Source organism: Panthera pardus, unplaced genomic scaffold, assembly GCF_024362965.1.
Source record: "Panthera pardus isolate Hobbes unplaced genomic scaffold, ASM2436296v1 HiC_scaffold_15, whole genome shotgun sequence".
In the NCBI taxonomy this organism is placed as follows: Eukaryota; Metazoa; Chordata; class Mammalia; order Carnivora; family Felidae; genus Panthera; species Panthera pardus.
The window spans coordinates 62939963-62965101 of NW_026526710.1; the positions used below are offsets into that span (position 1 = coordinate 62939963).

A 25139-nucleotide genomic window follows, 5' to 3' on the forward strand; every position below is an offset into this window, starting at 1 on the left:
ACCAAAGTGAAGTGCTCAGAGGGTGCCCGCCGTTCAGTGAGTGCTACGTCAGCGAAAGTTGGCTGTTGTCGTTGCCGGAGTCCGGACTCCCCTGAGCTGGGGGTAGCTGTGCACCGGCCAGGCTCTCAGGCGGCTCCAGTCCCCCCGCCCGTAGGCGGGCTGTTTCCATTTCTTCTTCCACATGGTTTAAAGCGCTCATTATCCCTTTGTGATCTGTTCTGAGAACAGCACGGTTCACACTGGCATGAGGCCCCCTAATTGCCAGGAAAAGGGCCTGTTGTGAAGGATTCGGCAGCGTTTAAGTGCTAAAAACGGTCCACTGAAAAGGGTGGTTGCTTCTGATTAGGCTTCTCAGAACCTTGGCCTTGCAGCAACCTGGGGGGCAGGGCCCGGGTGACCTCAGGGCTGGGGAGGGGAGGGGGCTCAGAGAAGAGCTCTAGACACAGGAATTGCACAGCAGAGGATGCTCTTGAAGAAGCCAGTGCAGTTCTGTGGTGGGCTCTCAGTGCCTAGATACCTGAATCCTTGCTGAAAAATATTTAATGAAAGATGCTGGGTCCCAGGGCTACGGTGAGAAGTGAGTGAGTAGAGGGATACAACAAAAAGTGAAGCCAGGGTTCCTCATTGAGGGGATGCAGCATAATTGAGGAAGAGTCTTAGAAGACCATTTCCCAAAGTAGGTTCTGTGGAACCCTAATCCTCTGTGGAATAAAGAGGAAGGATGGGGTGGCTTTCTGGCCAAAGGAGTTTGGGAAATACTTGAAGAGTCAACACCCATCTAAGACCAATAAAGGCACCAAGAAGTTTGGCAGTAAAGTAATTCATTTCACAGTCTTTTGGGGCACCTGGGTGGCTCAGTCCATTAAGCATCTCACTCTTGATTTCGGCTCGGGTCATGATCTCACGGTTGTGGGCTTGAACCCCATGTCAGGCTCTGCGCTGACAGCACAGAGCCTGCTTGGGATTCTCTCTCTCCCCCTCTCTCTGCCCCCCCCTCAAAATAAGTAAACATTAAAAACAACAACAACAGCAATCTTTTAACTCAATGCGTCCCAAACATTTGACAAGGGAGCCTTTTTGAACTTTTCTTCCCCACAAAACCCTTTGAACATCCAGTTTCTAGAAGTGTGTTCCATGGACCACCCCAGCTGCACTAAATTTAACCTGGCAATGCTCCTCTCCCCGCGTGATTCTGATGCACATTGACATTTAAGAGCCAGTGGATTAGTGTTTCTAGAACACCACTGGGAAGCACAGCAGTCGAAGAGTCGGGAAGCGCTGGACGTGCCGTGGGTTCCTGGGGCACTAGCGTCAGCCGAGGAAATGCTCGGCCGCGGAGAGGAGGGGTCTTGAGCTGGAGCCTATCAGAAACAACGACTGGGGTTGGGGAGGACATTTGTTTTCTGTGAGTCTAGGAAGGGTACAGTGGTTCAAAGAGGAATATAAGCCCCCATCTTGGGTAGCTTGGCATGACCCCAGAGCCCTTCACACAAACACTGTGCTTTACTAGTGTGCCAGGGAAGCCAAGGTCCCTGCAGTAGTTGGCTGCAGCCTGGGGATTGGGAGAGCAGGGAGTACCTGGGGACAAGCCAAGCACTGGTCACCCTCTGCTCTGTCCTCTGCTTGTCCTTGCCTCTCATGCAGCTCAGTGTGAGTAAGGGGGGTTGGTGGTTTGGACGGTGAGGTGGGTCTGGCTCCAGGTGGGAGGTTCCAGAAGTCAGACTGCAGTCTGCCTGTCTGTGGGTCTGTCTGCAAACCCCTGCCCCTCTGTGACTTCTCTGTAATAATAGGCGGGTTTGTGGAACAGGTGACCCGTATGCACACGCGTGTGCTGGGAGTTGCAAGGTTTGAGGACTGGTGTCCAGAACTCAAGAAACGGGAATATCCAGACACTCTAAAGGCTTTGGCAGGATCTGAAGCCCCGTGGCAAGGTGACCTCATGGTCAGCTTGAAGGCTGCCAGCCCAGGGCTGGGGCGCAGGGGACGGGAGCGTGAAGCTCTTCGTTCCTGGTGGTCCAGCTTTGCCATTGCCTTCAGCTGACCCCTCCGGGCACTGCCTGGGCCACCACCTCGGCATTGACAGGGAAGCAAAGGAAGCCTCAGCAGGCGGGGTCTTCCCTCTGTGGGCCGAGATTTGATGGAGATTGATTTTGCCTCCAAGTGCCAGGCAATTTCCCCAGCCCCTGTTGAGAAACGGTTGCATGCCGTGATTATATGCCCATCACATTCTGTTGCAACGAGCTCTGAGGAAACATCCAGAGTCGTGTAATATGCTGCAGCTACTGTGTCACATAGAGCAGAGATAAGTAGGTCGTCCCCTGTGACCGAGACTCTCATTGTGAACTTCTCCAGACTTGCCCTCTCACCTGTTCATGGAGTTACCTTCCTGTTCTGATTCAGCACAGACAGGCATCTTGGCCTGGGCTCCCCCAGCTCAGCGGCCCCAGGGTTGGGGGGGTGGTCTTCAACCTTGCCCGGTGCCCTCACCTCCTCCAGGGCTGCTGAATTGGAAGCCAGCCAGACACCAGGAGTTGGGATTGGGAGGGTGATGAGGCAACTCGGGGAGGGAGGGAGGGGTGGTCCTGGAACATTAGGGGGTCACCTGATTTGAGGACTGTAAATCACGCCATATATGATTAGTGATGTCTGCCACTGGAGGGAGAGGGCGTGGTGGCAGGGTCCGTCCGTGCCTTGCTGGTCAGAAGGAACCAATCTTGTCACTCTCTGAGCGCTCTTTATTTAAATACAAAGAATCTCAAGCCCAGACTTCACTGAGGTCACAAGTGGCAAGAGGAAGATAGTGAAAGTTGATTGAAGCGAAAGTCAGTCCCGTAGACGTTTCTTAGGCACTGGGCGTAGAGCCCTGGGGGACCCAGAGAGGTGGCTATCCCTGATCTAGTGCGGGAGAAAGGTCACTATACACAGATGGAACGAGAGCTGCCTCACTCCACCTGCATGGATGGTTAGTTTAGGGCAGAGCAAGGTCACTGCAGTTTGGGCGGTCACGTGAGCCTCCCAGGTGGTCACGTGAGCAGGAGAGGAGCAAGGTGGGGTTGATAGGTCACTGTCAATAATGAAAGGGATTGTGGGAATGCAGGACGGGACAGGTGTGGGTAGGAAGCACCGAGGTGCACAGAGCCACCGTGTGGCATCATATGGAGAGGTTACGTATGGCCCGGTTGACTCACAAGAGAGGATTGTGGGGCCTCTCAGGGCATGGTGGGAGCAGAAAGTTTTGTCACCTGGGGCTTCTGGCTGGTGGTGCCACAGGCAGGGCCAGTCCTCCTTTTATTGATGAGGTCTGAGGTCATGCATCCTCCCCTGTGTCCCTTCAGCCCCCCCATTTACTGCTGTCTCTTTTCCCCACACCCCCTCTTTGTCTCCTGCCTGGTGTCTATGAAGGTCCAAGCGCTTGGGCCCCTCCGCTGGGTGCTCCTTGCCTTCAGATTGATTAAAAGCTGGAATGCACCCGCAAACTGCTCTCTCCCTGGAAACTAGGTTGGTTTCCACGTAAGAGGCTGGTGAGTCAGGCATGCTGAGTACAATGCAGGCAGGGAGGAGAGCGTGCTTACCAACTCTGACCAACTGGAAGACGAGGAAAATCAAAGACAAAACCAAACCCCAAAATCATGGGGCTTCTTTGTCAAGGTGCTGGTGTCTCTGCTGGGAGAGGCAGAGGTGGAGTCATTGAGCCTGGTTCGGGTTCCTTTCTAGTCCACTGGGGCTTTGTCCAGCAGTCTCTGGGGTGATGTTGGCTGTGGTCTGCAGGGGAATCGCCACCAGGGAGGATAGAAGATGGGACTTTTCACGGGCTGGCTCCTGGGGATGTGGATGCTGGGAGGTCAGAGACTGGCCTGAGCCGGCATGGGCTGCTCTGTTTGCAGGATGCAGGAGACCCTACCCCCTCAGGTGGTTAGTGTGGCTGTGAGGACGTGAGAAGTTCCTGGGGTTGGTGTGGGGGACATCTGCTGACTGCAGGAGGAAGGGACATGACTGACCACCCTCAGAAAGGGAGTTTTTAGAGGGGTGGATGGTCGATTGCCATATTATTTTGCGAGGGCTGCTTGATTCCACACTTCTGACCCCCAAACTGGCTCAACCTAGTGAAAGTTATTATCAGTCCTATAGTGCTGGAGTCCAGAAGTCTGAAATGAGGGTGTGGGGAGAGCCATGATCTCTGTGAAGTCACCAAGGAAGGATCTGTTCCAGGCCTGTCTCCCAGCCCGCAGTGGTTCCCTGGCTTGTGGCAGCGTGACTCCAATTTTCCATGGCATCCTCCCACTGTGCATGTCTGTCTCTGTGTCTAAATGTCCTCTTTTTATAATGGGACCAGTCATATTGGATGAGGGCCCACCCATATGACCTCATCTTAACTAACTCCATCGGCAACCACCGTATTCCCAAATAAAGTCACATTCTGAGGTACTGGGCATTAGGACTTCAACATGCGAATTGGAGGGGGGCCACAATTCAACCCCAACAAGCACCGAGGAGCACTTGTGGGGCCCCTAGTAGGCCCTGGCCAGGACTGTGTGGGTGATCCTAGACACTCTCTGGGCTGCTGTGCCCCCTGTGCAAAGCCAGAGGCCCTGAAGTTCCCCATAACGCCCTGTTGGGTCCTGCCTTTCCCTCATGCTGTCCCCTTTGCCAGAATGACCCCTTCCCTGCTTTTCTCTCTGCTTGCCTCACTTCCATGAGTCCTTGCGTCCCCTGCTCAGGAGGAGTCACCAGCAAAGTTGCCTGTGGTCCCGTTACAGGCAACGGGTCTGTTGCCTCTGGTCCCGTTACGGCTCCTTGAATCAATGCACATATCGCACTGTCTTGTAATTATTTATTACATGTGCGTCATTGCACACCTACCCCTCTTTGCAGGCAGGGCCTGTGACTCCTCCACTTCTGTGTCTTCAGTGTCTGCCTAGGCCTAGGCCCGTGGAAAGGTCTCAAACGAAGATCATCCAGTGTAGGAGCTAGTGGACCTGAGAAGTGGTAGGTTTGGGGACAGATCAGTCCTAAAAACAAAGACTGGGGATACTATCAGGAATCTAACCAGGAGGTCCTAACACACATGGACAAAGAGTATACATATTACGTGCATACAGTTCAGTGGGTTTTCACAAGCTGAACACACAAGCACCCAGATCAAGAAACAGAACATTACCAGCACCCCCCGCCCAGGACCCTCCTGGGACCCCCCCCCCTTCCTGAATTCTGTCTCCACAGATTAGTTTGTTGGCCTGTCGTTGAACTTTATATCAATTGAATCATGGAGTTGGTACTTTTTTTGTATCTGGGTTCTTTTGTTCTTCTTTACATTTTGGGGGCTTATTAATGCTGTTGTAGGTTTTAATTTGTTTATTCTCCCTGCTGTGCGATATTCCAGTATGTGAATATGCCATAATTTGCATGTCTAGTCAACTGCTGGGAAGCATTTAGGTGGCTTCCAGTGTGGATCTATTGTGAGTAGTGCTGCTCTGTACTTCTGTGTGCTTCGTACTGTTGGTGAACCTCTGTGCACGTTTTGGTTGTGTTTATACCTGTGAGTGATGTCCTGGGTCATAAGGCATGCACATGTCCAGCGGTCCTGGAGGTGAAAGTCTTGATTTTAAAGAGTGTGATGATGAAAGCAGACTAGGGGTAACGAGGGATGGAGGGCATTAGGAGTAAGGCAGGTTGTCAGAGAACTTGGGGAGATTGTCAGCCAAGGGGCGGAGAAGCCAAACGATAGAAACTGGACGAAATAAAGCGCTTTCTGTATGTCTATGGGATGGATCGTGTAGGGGACATTGGAGGGCAAAGACTGGAACGGGGTTTAGAGAATTTAGACAATTAGAGAATTAGAGAATTTAATCACTGGTATAGCCTTGGTCAGTGGGGGCTTCTCAGGGCCGCCTGATCTCGAGAAGTGGGGCTTAACTCCAGGGAAGTCAGCCTTCCAACACGGACCTGCCAGTGTGTCTGGCTTTCCAGAGCCTCTGCCTGGGAAGAAGCCACTGCCATCCAGCTGGCAGTGGACTCGGGAGCCATGGGCTGGGGACAGCAGAAACCCAGGCTATTTCTGTACCTGATGGTATAGCTCTATGTCTGACATACACAACGGTGAGGGCCTGTACCTGGGTGGGGGGCTGGGGGGCAGTGGTCCTCGTGACTTACTGGGTGCACTGGCCAGGATGCTCACTCCAGTGGCTCTCTCCGGCCTACAAGCTGCCCAGAATGACCAACCGAGGGAAGAGAAGGAAGGCCTCTGCAGCCTTCTCTGGGATTAGGACTTTGGCCACGTGTTCTCAGTGTCCTGACCAAGCAAACAATGTCCCCTTTTTTCATCCCGTCTCTTCCAGAATGGCAGCAAAGACAACTCTCTGGACATGCTGGGCACGGATATCTGGGCTGCCAACACCTTTGATTCCTTCAGGTAAGCCTTTCTTCCTCTTGTCTGTGGCATATGCCTCGGGCTGGGACCCCAGGTGCTTGTCCTTATAGAAGAAGCCCCATGGGGTCTTTGGAAGTTGAGTAAATGTTGAACGTTCTTTGATCAAGAAGTGGAGAGAGACAAAGAGGGGGTGAGGTAGCCCGGATGAGGCAGCTGAGGAAGGAGGTCAGAGAGAGAGAGAGAAAGATCAAAGGAACGAAAATGAGAGGAGACCATCCAAGAGGAGGAAGAGGAGGCAGAGAGAGGGTCGAGGGGAAAGAGAAGACAGACACTAACAGTCTAACCACAGGGGAGAGGGAGAGAAGGCAAAGGGATGGACTGACTAGTGGTTGGAAGAGCAAAGGAGAATGGCACACGGTGGACACAAGGCCACCCATGTGAGAGCCGGGGACAGACGGCTGTGGCTGCAGATACTTCCCCTCACCTGAGGTCGTAGGGTTTGGGGGCCGGGGGGTGGCTGCAGAGAGGTCTGGAGGAAGGAAAGGTGGTCAGTAGCTCAGATTCTAGAAGCTTCCTGAAGGGCCAGGTCGGAAGAACAGGTGTTGGCCAGGGTTCCTCAGTAGGAGGAGGTGGTGCCCCGAAAGGTTTGCTAATGGGTGCCTACCATATGTTCACTCCCCTGGGGAGTGACGGCTTGGGGCTATGGATGGGCAGGGGCCCTTTAGCTCCCCTCCGCCCCTGGCCTTGGAGCCGGCCAACGCTGGGCGCGCTCCAGGCACATCCGTGGCTCAGACTCAGGCTTTCCCAGAATGGAAGCACCTTTGTCTCCTGGGTCTGGGACTTTGTGGGGCTCAACCTCCCACCCCACTGACTTGCCTTATGTACCTCACAGCTGCCTGGCCACCATTTTGAGCTGCCATCGGAAGCTCTAGTGACAGATGTTTGGCCTCCTTTGTTTCCAGCCTTCCGGAAGGAAGCTCTGAAGTGTTTTAGGGGGGCCTCCGTAGAGCAGGCATCAGACTGACATGCATTTGCTATACAGCAGGGTTGAGGAAAGGGGAGCCTCCTGCCCCACTATCTGAACACAGAGCTGACACCGCCAGCTCCATTCTGAGGGAGGGGTCTCTGTCGACCCTACCCTCGGCTGGTGGGTGTCCTCCCCAGCCTGCCCACCTCTTTGTGAAGACGCTCCCTGCCAGGCTTGTGCCCAGCTGTCTGGTGCCATGGGTAACTGGGCTGGTCTCCCCCTTGCCTCACATTTCTCACCTTTTCTCGCCCTCTAGTGGTGCCACCTGGGACCTGCAGCCCGAAAAGCTGGACTTCACGCAGTTCCACCGGAAGCTGAGACACACGCCCAAGCCGACCCTGCCACACATCGACCGGGAAGGGTAAGGGGTGACCAGGGGCTTTTATACAGGGGTGGGTAGGGTTACAGCTGTCCCGGGGCAGAGAGGGGCCCTTCCCTGGGCGGGCAGGCATCTCTGCTGCACTGGGAACACACAGGTGGCTGGTGTCCAGAGAGGCTCTCCACCCACAACAGGTTCCCGGGGGACGTTGGTGCTGCTGGTCCAGGGGCCCCACTTTGAGAACCCCTGGTGTAGTGTTTGATTTTATACCGGGCTGTCTCATCTTCTCAAGTTTATTTTCGAGAGAGAGCGCGTACGTATGTGAGTTCGAGCAGGGCAGGGGCTGAGAGAGAGGGAGAGAGAGAATCCTGCAGGCTCCGTGCTATGGAGCCCAGCACGGGCGGGGCTCAGTGTCACAAACCACAAGACCCTGACCTGAGCCAAAACCAAGAGCCGGATGCTCAACCCACTGAACCAACCAGGCGCCCCCCACATTAACCATTTTAAAGTGTTCAATTGTGTGTCATTTCATATTTTCATAATAGTGTGTAACTATCCCCTCTGCGTAGGTCCAAAACATTTTCAACCCCCCCAGAATAAAATCGATGTCCCCTAAGCGGTGACTCCCCATTTCCCTCTTATTCCTGGCAACCACCGATCTGCTTTCTGTTTCTGTGAATTTCTCTCTTCCGGTTATTTAGAGGAGTGGGATCATATGTGGCCTTTTGGGCCTAGCGTCTTTCACTCAGCATAAAATTTTGAGGTTCGTCCACACTGTGGCATGTATTTCATCATGTGGGTCTGTCACTCTTTGTCCATCCATTCATCTGCTGATGGGCATTTGAGTTCTTTCCACGCTTTGGCTATTGTCAATTACTCTGCTATGAACATTCGTGTGCAAGTATTTGTTGAGTCCCTATTTTCAACTCTTCCGGGTAGGTGCCTGGGAAATGGAATTGCTGAGTCACATGGTCCAATTCTGACACCAGTTCTGATGTGTGTGGGTTTTTTTCCAACGCCACCAAGCAGTTTTCTGATACCAATCGAGTGTGTGCAATTCAACTCCGTGCTGACACCATTGACCTAGAAACAGCATCAGACCCCCCCAGGTTGAGAGCTCAGTCCTGCAAATCGACCCCTCTCCCCATTGCAGACGCCAGTCCAAAGTCCAGTCTGTCACCTGTGCTTCAGATGTCCGACTGTAGGTTGGGGGTTCCAGCGACCCCCCTCCCTGGGCTCTATTAATTTGCTAGGGAGGCCACAGAAGTCGGGAAGACATGGTACCCACTGGATTACGAGTTTATATCGAAGGATAGAACTCAGGAATAGCCAGATGGTGGAGACGCATCAGACAAGGGATGGGGAAAGGTGCCAACTTCCATGCCCTCTCCAGAGTGCGCTCTTCCAGAATCTCCTGTGCTCACCAACCCGGAAGCTCTCCAAAGCCCCTCCTTTGGTTTTTGTTTTTGTTTTTGTTTTTGCTTTTGCTTTTGCTTTTGGTGGCTTCATTACACGGGCATGATTGAGCAAATCATTATTGACCAATGATTGAATCTCTAGCCCCTCTCCTCTCCCTGGAGTCCAGAGTTGCGACTGAAAGTTCTAACCCTCCAATCACGCGATTGAACCGGCTCCCTCCCGTAGATTCCCTAGGTGGTTTTTCAACAGTCGCCTCATTAACATAACAAAATGCAACTTTGTCTTCTGTCCTCACTTAGGAAATTCCAAGGATTTGAGGAGTTCTATACTAGGACTGGGGACAAAGACCAAATATAGCTTGTATGAGTCACAGTATCACACATGGTAATTCCATGTCTTAAGTTCTTGTGGAACTATTTCGCCAAACTATTTAGCACAGAGGCTGAATGTCTTATATTCCCACCAGCAGTATACGGGGCTTTTCCACATTTTTGTCAACACTTGCTGTTCTCCTCTTCTTTCTTAGACTGACGGCTTTTACTTTTCCTTCCAGTCCCTCCCTGTCCACTCTCACCTCCCGTCACTTCACATCTAAACGTGACTGATATTGTTGGTTGTATTAAACATAACTGCGTCTCACCTGCTCCCCACCCCACCCTAGTGGGCACCCCCTCTCTGAGCACCCTGCTCCCACCAGCGCAGAGTCATGAACAAAAAGCCTAGGGAGGGAGAGGCTCTTGTCTCTATTGTACAGTTGGGAGAAATGCATTTCAGACATGCCCAGGAAGAGCCATGATTTAAGGCCTTCTGATGCCATCTAAGGCCCCGGTCATCACACCAGAGTATCCGTGAATCAGTTTAACCCCCTTAAACTTTCATGCAAAATCATGCGTTTGTGTATATTTTTCTGGGGAGAGACCCACCACGTGCTTCATACTCTCCCAGGGGACCCCAGCCTCTCACCACGGCTCCTTTTTCCATCGTCCTGTCTGTGTGGGATCTGCCAGAATTCCCGAGGTCACTTTTCCTTGGGTGGTGAGGGGAGATGGCCTTCAGCATGGAGGGACCCTGTTGGAATGAGAGCATAGGTGAACCCTGGCCTCCCCAGGTTCCTAGGGGATCCTGGGTTCAGCACCCGGTGGCCTCCTTGTGGTTAAGGCAGGAACTGTGTCACCCTCAGAGTCCAGCCATGCTGGGGATGCACTCCACGTGCCCAGCCACTGCAGCATCCCTCGGAAGCAGGGTACCTCTCGGTTGCCAAGGCTTCCCGCAGCCCATGTTTCCATGGAGGGACAGAAATCAGAGAAAGCTGTTGCCTTGGAAACCCTGTAGGAAGCAGTGACTCAGCTGGTCTGTAGCAACCTTTTGCCCTCCGTACCTGCAGTCCTCCCAGGGAGCTCTGAATCCCAGAGGACAGGTCTTGGGGGACAGCAGCGCTCCCTGCACACAGCCCCCTGCTGCCCCCAGGAGCTGCTGAGGTGAGGATAAAACGCTGCGCCTGTGCTGTGCTAGGCTGGCGTCTAACGCATGCTTGGAGCTCAGGGCAGCTGGGAGTCCAGAAGTGGGGGGATAGCACACAGGACCTGGGGGAGAGGGCGTCAGCTGTTCCATTCGGCCCACAGTCCCCAGCTTTCTCCTCTCCTGTTGCCAAGGTGCGTATGAAATACAGACGCAGGCCATTGGTACCTTCACGGGCCAACCTGTAGTTAAAAGGTGGTTGGATGTTTCCAGAGGTTGGTCTGCCTCTTTGTCTGCAGCCCAGCACATCAAGAGGCTGGGGTGGGGGTGGAGGGTAGGGGCAGAGGGGGTAAGAACTCTCTTTCCCCACGTGTCCTTCCCACCTTCCTTCTACCCCTTCCTCCCCAGCTCCACCTCCTGGCCTTCTAGCTCCATATTCCCCCTTTACCCATCCCCTTTACACCCCCACCCCCACCCCACCCCAGTGGCAGGAATGCTGACATCCCAGCTGGCAACATACATGGGCTTAGCTCCAGGCCATTGCCCCGCTACCCTCTGCCCAGGACATTCTCCAGGATTCTCTGCTTAGCCAGCTCATGACCCACCTTCCTCCTGCCCCAGATCATTCTGGATGCTTCTGGATGTTCTGGGCAGCACTCCTCTGGGTTCAGTCTATGCCTTGTTTACACTGGGGTAAAGCCCAAGCCAGAGCCCACGCGGAAGCTCTTGTCAAAAGGGGGGTATAGACTGCATCCTCCTGCCCTCTTCCACTCCAGCCTTGGTGGGTTATGTGGCCACCCCACCTCCTCTGTCCCTAAGTCTTTCATAACACTTATCTCATGCTGCCCCCTACTGGTGGTCACCGCCTTGTCAGTTGAGCTTAGGACGTGTTTCCGAAGAGCTGTTGCGTTCTGGAGGACAGGAACCACAGCAGATTTATTTTCCATGACTCCCAGGGAGGTTGACAGGGCCCAAAACACAAGAGATGCTCGGCAAATATTGAACAAATAAATCCTCTAAATTTTGAGAGTTGCCTTAATGCTGCAGCTGGAAAATGCTGCGGCCGTCACGCTGGGCAGCCCTCACCATGTCTGGGTCCGTAGTCACACCAATAAGAGCAGTGATCACTGATCCATCCTGGGCACTGTTCCAAGTGCTGGCCTCGTGTTATTGAAAACTCACCACAACCTAGGGAGGTAGGAGTGCTATTGTCTTCACCTAGACAGGTGGGGAAACTAGGAGGCACAAAGAAATGAGCAACTTGCGTGAGCCTGGGTCAGCTCCAGAGTCTAGGCTCTTAATCCTTCCCTGGGGCAGCAATTAACAATAGTAGCGGTAAAATACTAACAAAAGAGTAACAGTAATGCTAGTAAGATAGTTGTAAACAGGACTAGTACTGGCAGAAGTAGTCCTCGTGGAACTAATATATTTACGCTATTACTTACTTTACTACACTTGCATGCCATTATTACCCATATTTACCATTAAACATGGTATGTAAATATGGATATATACATGGGTGTGCCTGTGTGTGTGTGTGTGTGTGTGTGTGTGTGTGTGTGTGTGTGTGTATCAGCTACATTAATCTCATCCTCCTACCACCCCATGATGTTATACACTACTAACGATCTCCATTTGACAAGTGGGAAAACCGAGGTCCGGAGACATTAAGTGACTTGCGTAGGGTCACCCAGTTAGTAAGGGACGTAACGGGTTCCAGCCTGGCAGTCTGATTCCAGAGTCTGCACCTTAAGTATGCAGAAGACATGGGTGCTCGATGGCGAGTTGGGGTCAGCGTCTCTGGCCTGATGGTATGTCTGCCCACAGAGGGCGTAAAGACAAAGCATCGGTATCTGAGTGGGCTTGCTGGACTGGCCCAGAGTCAGGCCAAGGAGGGAGAAATCCCTGTTGCGGGCCTGTGTGACCTCAAGAAAGTTGCTTGGTCTTTCTGTTCACTCATCGCCCCTTTGGTGTAATGGGGCGAGATGATGAGGTTTTGCAGGAGCTGTGACGGGTTTTGGGGTATTCATCAACAAGGAGCTTATTAGCGTCTTTGCCTGGAAGGGTCGAGGGGAAATCCGGTACCTCTGTCACCTCCCTGGGGGGTCGGATGTCACCTTAGTGCCCCCTGCCTCTGGACTGCTCCCAGAATGCCCGCCTGCACGAAGTCCTTCGTTCTGCAGGCAGGGCCCGTGTTGCCAGGCCTGGGGAAGGAAAGCATGTTTCTCCAGAGCTGTTTGCTCTGGGTGGGACAGGCTGATCCTACAGGCCTGGAGGTGGCAGGGCCGGGTGTCTCCTGGCCATCCCTGCCCTTCCTGCTCGGCGGGCTGGGGTAGGATGCGTGAACGTGCCGACTCTTCAATGCCTTTCTGTCTTTTCTGGCCCAGGTGTGGAAAAGGGAAGCTAGAAGACGGGGACGGGATCAACCTGAATGACATTGAGAAGGTCCTCCCGGCCTGGCAGGTAGGTGCAGGATTAGAGTCTCCAACCTTCCAGACAGGTCCCAATCTTCAGCCTGGGCACAGCCTGGGCACCCCCTTAGCCCCTTCCTCCAGCAGGGTGTAACTGGATGTACTGCAGTGGGAGGGAGGCAGGGGTGGGTGCCTGACGAGGCCCGGGGCGTCCCATCGTGATGTGTGTGTGGTGGCACACTCTCTGCACTGGTGGCGGGCCCGACATCCCCCAGAGGTGAAATGGGGCCATGCTGTGGCAACTCGGCGCACTTGTCCAAGTTTTTTGTCCCTTGACCTGAAATCTCTGCCGGTGTGGCCTCCCGCGGTGTGTTCCTAGGACGGGCAGGGCTGCTGGGATTGCCAATGTGGTTGGGGCTATTTTTAGGCTTTTGAAAAGTGGAGATGTCCTGCCAGCCTCCAGGTGTCTGCTGTGCTTGCTGATTTTGTCATCAACTGGGCTCCTTTCCCTGGATCGAGCCTGGCTCCGGGACAGTAGGATTCACTCAGCAAAGAGACAGCAAATCTGGGTCTTGAAATGCTTCTGGTGCTGGTCTTTGGGCAGAAACAGTGGGAATCTAGCTGCATCCGAGTATGGGGGTGGGGCCTGCCACAGCAGAGTGAGAGTCGCCCTCCTAGGTGACAGAGCCTTCCTGGTCAGGGACCTGCCACCACACTCACCACGTCACCCTGTCCTTTTCTCTACTGAACCTCGTGTCGTTTCATCTGCTCCCATGGCTCACCAAACTCTGCCTATTTTTTTTTTTTAAGTCTTTCTTCTCTGTGTGTTTCATTTTGGATACTTTCTATTGCTGTGTCTTCAGGTTCACTACTCTTTTCTTGCAAAGTCCAACCCTACTGTTAATCACATCAGTGTATTTTTCATTTCGGATGTTGTCTTGTTCATGTCTAGAAGTTCAGTTTGGATCTTTTTGTCCTCTCTCTCTTCCATTTCTCTCTTCTTCATGTTCCTGCTTTCCACTCTCTCCTTGAGTATATAGAATCGATTTATAATGACTTTTTTAAGGTCTTTCTCTACTAATTCGGTCACTCATGTCATTTCAGTGTCTACTTCTATTAATTGATTTTTTCTCTAGATATAGGTCATATTTTTCTTTGCATGCCTGGTGATTTTATATCAGATACCAGGGATTAGGAATTTTACATTGTTGGGTGTCTGATTTTTGTTAGTATCCATTTAAATATTTTGGGCATTGTTCTGGAACACAGTTAAGTTACTTCAGAACAGTTTGATCTTTTCACAGCTTGCTTTTAAAGCCTTTGTTAGGTGGGGAGCCTTTAGTCTGGGACACATTTTGATCCACTACTGAGTCAATACCCTTCTGAGATTGCTACTGAGAACCTTGTGTATTAGGAGGTGTTTCTACCTCATCTGCTGGGAACTATTTCTAGCCTTGTATGATCTCAGGGGATGGTTCCATCTATTCCTTTCAGAAGGTTTTCTACTGGCTCTGGAAGTTTCCTCGTACACATGCACAAATCAGTGCTCAGCCAAAGACTCAAGGGTCTGCGGATTTCTGGATTTCTCTTCTCTGGTGTCCTGCCTTGCAAATTCTCGTTGTCTCAGACTCCCTGAATTTTAAACTCTATCCCCTTAACTCATTGAGACCACTAGGCTCTCTATGTGTTAAGACTGGAAACCCTCTTTCAGGCACCAGGCTGGGACATACATAGGGCTCACCTCATTACAAAGGGAAATGTGGTGGCTTAATGGTGGAGAAACCTGGAAGAGCCTAATCTGACCCTATGATGTTAACATCATTAGCGACAGGTTAGGTAGACACCATGTGCTGTCTGATGTGCCGCATGGAGAAAACCCGACACCCTTTCTGGGGTTTTCCTGCCGAGAAAGCACAGCCTGAGTCTGGTCATAAGGAAACAAATGTAGGGAGCATTCCCTAAAACTTGGATAGGAAAGACAGGAAAAGACTGTGGAATCTTCCAGGTTGGAGGGGACTAAACAGACGGACTACATGCAATATGTGTTCTTCGCTGAGATCCTGGACCAGAAGACCTTGTTGGATGGTTAGGGAATGTGAATGGGGTCTGTGGGTGGGGCGGTAGTATTACCTGGGCATCAGTGTCCTGACTTGAAGGGCTGTATGATGGTTATATAGGCAAGTGCCCTTGTGTTGGGGAAATACACACTAGAGTACTTGAGGGATATGGAGCTTCATGTCTGCAGCCTGTCCTCGAATGTTTTGAAAAAGAAAAAAAATAACGAGTATGTAGATGCATAGCTGTGATGAAGGGCAAACGTGGTGAGTAGTAAGTCTGGGAATCTGAATGAGGAGCGGAGGGAAATTCTTTGTACTGTCCTCACAACTGTCCTGTACGTTTGAGAGACAAAAGAATCAATATCCTCAGCCACGGTGTGTAGGTCAAATAGCTATAGGGGCGCCTGGGTGACTCAGTGGGTTAAGCACCTGACTTCAGCTCAGGTCACGATCTCGCGGTTTGTGTGTTCGAGCCCCACGTCGGACTCTGTGCTGACAGCCCGGAGCCTGGGGTCTGCTTCGGATTCTGTGTCTCCCTCTCTCTGCCCCTCCCCCGATCATGCTCTGTTTCTCTCTCAAAAATCAATAAACGTTAAAAAGTTAAAAAAAAAAATTACCACTGCTAATGTAAAGCTAGCTTTGGTGCAAAAGTTAAAAGGGTAAAGTACTCAATAATTACTATGTACTGCTCCATTCCTAAATGTTCACAGCATTCATTATTGAGAGGGAGACTATATTTGAGAGACACAGATCCAGGGGAGGATCCCGATTCCCCCTGCCCTAGGTGAGGTGCTGAGCCCTCGATGGCCTTTGAGCCAGCAACCTGTGGCATCCTGGCTGGAAAGGTAACAGGTCTGACCATTTTTTTCCTATTTGACGCCTGTCCCCTCGCTCCCTGGGGAGCAGAGCAAAGCAGAGGGCCTTTCATTCCTGCTCAGAGGGCAGGGAGGGCTGGGCCCGTGGCTGGCGGGGGGGCAGCAGAGCTCAGGGGTTAAGGGTTAGTGTCTCGACCCCAGACATGGACCTTAGAGAATCCTGGCCCTGCCATGGACTAACCAAGGAATCAAGCTAGTTACTTACCCTCACTCTGCCTCGGTTTCCCCGTGTCAAATGATGATAATGACAGGATCCACCTCATGGGGTTGTTGCAGAAGATTGAGTACCTGAGTTCATGTGAAGCTTTGGGAAAAATACCAGGTGCACAGTAGGTGCTCCCTCCCTCTGACGGTGGACTCCCATAGCCTGGTTAGGAGCAGGGAGAGGGGGCGGATCCCCGTACCGCATCCCCACCCTGTGTACCTTTCCTAAGTGGCATCCTGGGTAGTGGTGGTGCAGAAAGATTGCACTAGAAGTCAGGAGGATCAAGCTGTGGACCTCTGCCCCGGAAGCGCTGCTAAGCATGGGGAGTGGTGGTGGGGAGCCTGGAGAAGCAGGCTCAGGGGCCACTACTTAGACTCGCCCAGAACTGCTCTGCCGGCATCTCTAACCCAGTCTGCTGGGAATGGTTTCTCTTGAGGAAACGGTTCTGCTCCTTGACAAATTGTGAAAATCCTCAGGCCAGGGTTCCCCTCAGGTTTCACGTTCTAGGCTTTCTCTCTTCCAGGAGCAATACATCAGCAGGCACTCCTAGTTCTCGAGGGCTACGTGTGACACTTCAGCTCTTAGGGGCTGCTGGTGGTGGAAGCCTTCACCCCTTGCCTGTCTCTGTTTTCAGTGTGGAGCCACACAGCAGTAGCTCTCTGATTCTCGCGTGCACACGTGCCACTTTGAGTCAGCTTTGTGCCCAGAAAACCGTCAGCAGCGTAAGTCTCTACACCCACGGCTGTTGAACCTTGACCGCACATCAGAGTCACCTAGGAAGCTTTTACATCCACAGCCTCCTGGCCCTACCTAGACCCACTGCATGAATTATCTACTGCTGCCTAGTAAATAGCTCAACATCTAGCAGCTTAAAAAACACACACGGAGGGGCACCCGGCTGGCTCCGTCGGTTAAGCGTCCAACTTCCGTTCAGGTCATGCTCTCGTGGTTCATGGGTTCGAACCCCGCGTCGGACTCTGTGCTCAGAGCCTGGAGCCTGCTTCGGATTCCTTGCCTTCCGCTCTCTCTGCCCCTCACCCGCTCGCACTCTGTCTCTCTCTCTTTCAAAAAATAAACACTAAAGAATTAAAACACACACACACACACACACACACACACACACACACACACACACTGATTACCACAACATACTTTCAGATGGCCGGGGACCTGGGAGGAGCCTGGCTGGGGTTCTGGCTCAGGGTCTCTCCTGGACTTGTAGTCAGGCTGATGGCCAGGGTTGCAGCCATCTGAAGGCTTGGCTGCGGCTGGAGGGCCTCCTTCCATCCTGGCCCCCTCACACGGCTCCTTCACTTCCACCTTGGTTGTTGGCAAAAGGCTTCAGTTCCTTGCCACGTGGACCTCTTCATAAACTGCTTGAGTGTCCTCACACCCTGACAGCTGGCTTCCTCCAAAGCAAGTGATCTGAGAGGGAGAGGGAGAGAGAGAGAGAGAGAGAGAGAGAGAGAGAGAGAACGAGAACAGGTGAGAAGGGAGAACATCCAACACAGAAGTCCTTATCTTTTATAATGTAATCTCGGAAGTGACATGCTATCCCTCTGCCACATGCTATATGTCGGTTGCACACAGCGGTGCAGAAGGGACCACACAAAGGTGTGACTATCAGGGGGCAGGGATCATTGCGGCTGGTGACCACGTCTACTGAATCATACCCAGGAATCTGTATTTTTTTAGAGCATCACAACACACTCTGCACTCTTATCAGAATTATCAATAAGAGTTGAAATCCTAGTTATGGCTGACAATGCTCATGACGACCTCTTCTTGGGTGTTTGTATTTCATACGGGTACCGTTAGGACAAGGCTGACAGGCTTCCTGATCCCCAAACAGAGCTCTGGTGGTAGAATATGGGGACCTCGGAGTGCATGTTGGGATGACTTCTCTGAGTTTTCCTAGTGTTCTTCAAAGCCCCTCACAAACAGAGCCGGCTGGTTGAGTTGTCCATCTTTGGGTCCTGAGGGTCAGCTAACCCAGCTATTGGCATTTGGGGTGGGACAAATCTTAACTGGATGAAACTGTCCAACGCAATGTAGGATACTCAGTGTTCCTAGCCCCAGACACTGAATGCTCGTCACTGGGGAGGGGTGACCAACCATGGTGATCACCAAAAATATTTCCAAATACACCAAGAGACACTGTGCACCCAGTGGGAGACCACTGAAGGGGAGAGAAAGCCCACCCATAGCCTGAGGACCCCCAGACCTCCCACAGAGGCTTGGGCCTGAGCAGAGATGAGTGGGCTACATACACTGTTTTTGACAAAAGTCAGTTTGAGGAGTAGAAGGAAACCTACATTAGGTACCCTCATGCAGTTAACCTCAACCGCAGTTCAGTAATTAACTTTAGTAGTTAACCTTATCTGAAGTTCCACTTTCCTCGGTCCGTTACCTGGGGTCAGCTTCGGCCAGGAGCAAATGATGCTCCTTCTGCTGTGTGGTCAGGAGATCAGTGGTGGCCTACCACTCCGTCACAGCACCTGCGTCATTTGTGTCGCTTCATGTCACCATGCAGGGGCCTTATCACCACCTGTCCTCAGAGGGAGGGTGAGTACAGGACAGTGAGATATGTTGAGAGAGACCCCACATTCACATAACTTTATTACAGATATGGGTTTTTTTTTTAATTTTTAGAAAATATTTTTATGTATTTTTGAGACACAGGGAGACAGAGCATGGGCAGGGGAGGGGCAGACAGAGAGGGAAACAGAATCTGAAGCAGGCTCCAGGTTCTGAGCCATCAGCACAGAGCCCAAGGCGGGGCTCGATCTCACAGACTGTGAGATGACCTGAGCTGAAGTCGGCTCTACCGACTGAGCCACCCAGGCGCCCGTTTTTGTTTTTTTTTTAATGTTTATTTTTGAAGGAGAGGGGGACGGAGTGTGAGTGGGGAGGGGCAGAGAGAGACACACACACACACACAGAATCTGAAGCAGGCTCCAGGCTCTGAGCTGTCAGCACAGAGCCCGACGCGAAGCTCGAACTCACAAACTGCAAGATCGTGACCTGAGCCAAAGTCGGACGCTCAACCGACTGAGCCACCCAGGCGCCCCTATTACAGATATTGTTATAATCATTCTATCTTGTTGTTGTTGCTACTCTTTTACTGTGCCTCGTTTGCAAATTAAACTTTATCATAGCGGGTATGCCCAGGAAAAAATGTGTGTGTGTGTGTGTGTGTGTGTGTGTGTGTGTGTGTGTGTGTGTGGTTCAGTACTCTCTGAGGTTTCAAGGCTTTATAAGTCGTCATCGGGATCTTGGAATGTATCCCTGGTGGATGAGAGGGGACTTACTTTCTTGCCTCCCTGCCTCACCAGGAGGAAAACAGAATAAAGGGAGAGACTGGCCTGCGATCACTGCCTACCTGGCCTCCATTTCCTCCACCCCACAAAAGGAGAAGCATTAGACTTGCAGCCCGCTGTCTCCTCAGCATCTCCCCACACGATAGAGGCCCGGGGTTCCATCCCTGATCAAACTCCTTGTATATAGGAGCCTTTGTGATTTGCCCCGGCCCACCTGTGCCTTGCCCAGGTCAGAGTCCTCGTTCCTTGTCGGGGGAAGTCTGGGCTCTCTCCCTGCAGACTTCACCTCCCTCCTCAGTGCCGCTCCAGGAGTTGTTCCCTGGGACCTGAATGATGGCTGAGCACGGAGCAGAGCACCCCAGTGGTCCCCCCAACTTCATGACTGTTGTAGATTTCCAGGGAGCTCCGGCTTCTCTCTCACTGGGAGTTGCACACGGGGTACTTGTCACCGTGAGTGGTCTTAGGTAGGAGAGCCTCAGCCAGCTCAGATTCTGACACCTGGGTACCTGGCCAAACTCCCCTCCAGTCAAAGCTGAGGATTCTAACCCTGGTGACCCCACCTGGTCGTATTTCCACAGCGGGACCCTGGGGGACCCCTATTGCTGAGACTTCTGGGGCCGAGCCCCTGGAGGCACCCAAGGACCTGGGAGCAAGGCAGACAGGTGTCCACCTCTTCCGGGTATAGTTCTTCACCCATTAAAGTCACTTTGTTGGTTCATAAGGGCCGATGCTGGTGATACGGACTGTCCCTAAGGTCTGCCTCCCTGGAGCGGTGGCTGAGGGGGAGGGTGATAGCAGCCAGATCATCGCATCCACAAACACCTGGCAGCCCCCAGGGAGCTGAGGCTGGCGTTGTTCCCCCCCACTTCTGACTGGGGGAGGGCAGCTGGGGGCTCTGAGTGCAGTGACATGGGCTTGGGGGGTCATTCGTCATCGTTCTAGGTGGTAAAGCCATAGGGCAGGGCAGAAGCTCACACAGTTGGACCTAGAATGGAGTCCTGGGGGTCCCGCGTGCATTTTGGGGCTCTCCGTTGGGAACTGTGTGAGTGGAACGGGGTCAGCCGGCCCGCCATGTTGGCAGTGATGGGGTCACCGCAGCGTGGCCCCAACTCAGGAGTGTCAGGAGGCCATGCAGGGACACCGGCTGCACTGACATCTGCTCCCACTAGGGGACACCAGCGCACCACTCTGGAGGCTCCTCAGTGGGGTTTGCGCTCGCAAGTCCCTTGTCCCAAGCAGCCGAAGGTGTCCTTGCCCCCTTATTGGTGCTCAACATGCACCCTTGTCAGAAACGTGACCCAGGCCAATGCTCAGGCCCTTCCTCCCCAGAACAAGGGAGAGGATGAGGGGGTAAAGGAAGTGGTCACACAGAGGTGTAGGGAAGTACCTGTTTGACCCAAACGTGCCCCACTCTGAAAAGGTCTGACATTTCTCGGGGGTCCTCCCCCTCCCCCGCAGGCCCCTGGGAACACAGGCTGCTCCCAGGCAGGCACGCCCCTCAGCCTCTATCAGCCGCCCAGACAGGGAGGGTGCCTTTCTGTGGAGTGAGGGGTGCAGGCAGCATTCCCTCCACACCAGAAATCTTGACCTGGGCCTGCAGGGGAGGCGCCCAGTGGCGTGGGCCTTGGGGCCTCACAAAGCCTTGGCTCCTGCCCTTGGAAGAACAGACACTGGCAGTCTGCACTGAAGGGAAAGGAGCTCTGTAATCCGAGCCAAGTTAAACTTGACTAAGTTCAATGTGAAAAGCAAGGGAATGGACTCCGAATAGGCCCGAGACCACTGCCCAGACAGCGCCCCAAGGCTCTGTCACCTTGAGCTGTGGTAACGTGCTGAGCAGTTTCTCCTCAGCGGCTCCTCAGGTGACGGAGCACAGGCGACCCCACGGCCTCAGGACCCTGCAGACATGCTGCCTCCCTGCTCCCCGCGCGGCCCTGGAGGCTTCCATCTTCTACAAAACCCCAGTTGAAAGACCTTGTTCTTGAATTATCCTGCGTCTTGCCCAAGCCTTTCTTGCCATAAGGACATATTGTGATCATTTTTCTCGAATTCTGTCAGACAGATGTGATGTCCACTGCCTTCTGTCCGACAATAGGAACTACATAAACCCAACTTACTTCCCTGCTTGCCTTCCTGTTAGGAAATTTTGAAACTAAATTCTGTGTCTGTCTGCAGTTAATTATGAGCTCACCGTGACCTGGTCAGGTCCCCTGCTTTGATCCTCTGATGACTGACCCAGTTTAGTAGTAGATAATGTAGAATCCCACCATTATGAGGTCAGCATGGCACACAGCTGAACAATGAACATTTATTTCTACATCAAGTGGGATTTCGGGCCTCGCAGATGTGCCCGAGTTTCTCCCCTACTGAGGGGCCCAGCAGAGCCAGGAAAGGTGAAGAGGGACTTCAGCCCTCATGAGCGTGTCCAAGGCGATCTCTTCACATAGGACCCAGAGAGGGGACCGACCAGCCAAATTAGGGGACAGTGAGGCTTGGAGGTAAGCACCCCATCCCCCTGCTTGACCCCAAATAAGGGCAAGATGAGAATCTCTCCCACCTCCCTCCCTCTGAGGGGCAAATGAACTTTCCGAATGAAAATCACAGCTCTCCTGAATGACGACCTGGGTTCCCCCACTCCACTGGGCGCCGGGAGGAATAAAAATGGTGGCACATGCAAGAGCAGCCTTGTTCCTCCAGCAGGTGGCGCTGTTGTCGTTTGGAAACAGGGCTGGTGGGAAAGGGCCGCCCCACTGGATCGAAGTTGCCGTAGTAGTCCAGTTCCCAGCCCTCCAGATGGGAAGGAGTGACTTTATTGTTCCCTAGAGCTATGCCAGCTCCGTTGCTAAGTCTTCTGGAAACTTCTAGGATATGCTAACTCACAGGCCTAAGGATTATTAAAATAACCCAAGATGCTGAGGAACAGTCATATGAAAGCCAACCCCGCTTGGAACTCCCAGACCCGTCATCCTCACCAAGGGCTACTTCATGTCCCCTCCTGGCCCCACCGGAGGTACGGTCTGACTTCATTCACTGGGTCCACCAGTATTGACTGAGCACCTTTCCGGGGACAGGCATTGTCTTAGCCATGAGATGGACTGAGTTTGAGTGCAGGGGCCAGCTACCTTTCCAGTGGACCGGGACGTGAATTCTCCTACTGTCCCCTAGGGGAGTCCAACGACAACTACTGAACTTTGCCGAGTGCTTTCCACGCTGTGACAGTGCTGCCTCTTTCTTATCTTGCTTATCCTGACACCACCCTTGGGGAGTGCAGACAAGGTGGTCTCTGGTCAGATGTCACCCTCTCCGTAGGCCTTTGGGACACCTCGCCCTCCCCTCCCCCACACACTTGACCCTTCCCCATTGCACTCATCAGGCATTTGGCGCTGGTGCGTTTGCTTTCTTTATTCTGTGGTCGGCATGGTCCCTCTGGGATGTCAGCTCCGCATGGGCACACACAGATGCTCGTTAAATATTTGGTAAGTGACTGAAAGAGCCCTGACTTGCTCGTGTCCCAGAGGGAGTCATCACTACCACCCCTGTCCAGAACCTTGCCTCCTTCCCAGGGGCTCACACCAGTCGAGCACTGCCTGAGTGAGTGTCTGTGTGTATCCTCCCTGAACTCATGTAACTGCCCTGGAAAGCGTAGGGCCCACCATCCTCACCATTTCACAAATCAGAGAATCGAGGTCAAATACGTTGCCCCAAGCCACAAGGCTTATAACAGGGGAGCGGAAATTGGAATTCAGGCAGCGCGACTCTTCCGGCACCCCTTCGTAAGGAGTGTCGACAGGGAGGAAGAGGTGCTGGAAAACCATTTTCTATATTCTAGGCGACCTTAGTCACGTACAGCAAGTTAAGGGGGAATGTCATTTCCTTAATAAGCAAGAACAAGAAAATGGATTTCTTTTTTTTTTTTCCTCTACTGCCGAAGGCACTAAAAATGGAAAGAGAGAGAGAGAGAAGCCCCACTGACACCTTTGAAAGAGGAAGAGATATGATTTTTGCTTTTTAAAAAAATTTTTTTAATGTTTATTTATTTTTGACAGAGAGAGAGAGAGAGAGAGACACACAGCATGAGCAGGGGAGGGGGAGAGAGAGAGAGAGAGAGAGACAGAATCCGAGGCAGGCTCCAGGCTCTGAGCTGTCAGCACAGAGCCCACACGGGGCTCGAACTCACAGACCGCGAGATCATGACCTGAGCCGAGGTTGGACGCTCAACCGACAGCCACCCAGGCGCCCCTACTTTTTTTTTTTTAATCAGTTTCCAGTGCCCTCCCCCACAATCCCTGCTGACCCAAGATCCTGCAACAGCTCTCGAGGGGGAGTACTTACCTAGGAGACCCCCTCCCTCTGTCTCTCTGGCCACCTCCCCCCAACTCCCTCCAGGGCTTCCTCCCTCCGGACAAAAATAGGTGCTCGTACAATAAAGGAGGAGACCAGGAGTTCATTCCATGGTTTCCTGTCTGAGGCCGCCAGGTAGCAAGGCCCATTGGGAAAGGGCAACGTGCTCTCTGCGAGGCAAGCCTATTTTTATTTTTGTTGTTTTTGAGTTTTTATAAGAAGTCGCTACTTTGGGGGGTGCAGACTTTTGTTGGTGACAGCGAGGGAAGTTCCTAGGGCGCAGGCCTCGGCCAAGTCTGGAGTGGGTTCCCACGCAGCCTCAGAGGGGCTGGAACTAGAGGCAGCTTTCTGGCTCCAGGGCGTCCAGGCCACAACTGCCTTCCTTACACAACAGCTTTTATTGTCTAGGACCTTCGACAGGGATGGCAAAGCGACCCACAGAGCAAGTGCAGCCCTCCAGCCGGTTTCTGCAAATAAAGTTTTATTGGCACGCCGACCACCTGAACGCTCACCGTGGCTGTATTTGCACTACAAGGTAGAGTTGAATAGTTGCCATGAGACCCTACAGTCTGCAGAGCCTAACATATTTACTGTCTGGCCCTTTACTGAAAAAGTTTGCCAAACACTGATCCAGAACATACACAGCAAAAAAGCCTGAGAGTTGGGGCGCCTGGGTGGCTCAGTCGGTTGAGCGTCCGACTTCGGCTCAGGTCATGGCCTCGTGGTTAGTGAGTTCGAGCCCTGCGTCGGGCTCTGTGCTGACAGCTCAGAGCCTGGAGCCCCTTTCAGATTCTGTGTCCCCCTCTCTCTCCACCGCACCCCACCCCTGCTTGTGCTCTGTCTCTGTCTTTCAAAAATGAATAAACATTAAAAAAAAAATTTTTTTTTTTTTTTAAAAAGGCCTGAGAGTTAAAATAGCTGGCTCAAATCTTGAAGTTCGTTCGTTTCTGTCATCTAGGAGCCTTTCGGTTCCATGTACGGGACGTGGTGAAGTTCACCCAAAGCCATTCTCTCCCGGCTTCCGTTTCTTCAGCTATAAAATGGGATCATACATCTGTCTGACTTGTATTGCAAAGCTATACTGAGGGTCAAAATACAAACCAGGTTATATAATGACAGTCTTTATTAACTGAAAAACTGCTCTACACGTATGACGTGGCCTCACTAAGTGGCACGGTGGGAGCTGGAAGCAAGGGCAGAGCTGGTGAGCTGGATAGGCGAGAAACGTGGTTGGGAACCAGCCTACGGGTCCCTTCTGTGATTCGAGGGGCCCACGGGTGGAGATTCAGTTGAGTTTCCCCAGCTCCTTCTAAGACCAAGCTCTCAGAGAACAACCGTCCGTC

At 52.6% G+C, this 25139-nt stretch overlaps 1 protein-coding gene across 9 annotated transcripts in view; it reads left to right on the forward strand.

The window, feature by feature from the left end:
* The window catches only part of CTIF (cap binding complex dependent translation initiation factor), a 293053-nt gene that overhangs the window by 105109 nt on the left and 162805 nt on the right, over positions 1-25139 (forward strand). For all 9 annotated transcript variants that reach the window (XM_053902678.1, XM_019464103.2, XM_019464110.2 and 6 more), the window contains 3 exons: positions 6336-6409; positions 7651-7755; positions 12978-13053. In XM_053902678.1, the coding sequence (XP_053758653.1) occupies positions 6336-6409; positions 7651-7755; positions 12978-13053 (255 nt within the window). The remainder of the gene's footprint in view (positions 1-6335; positions 6410-7650; positions 7756-12977; positions 13054-25139) is intronic.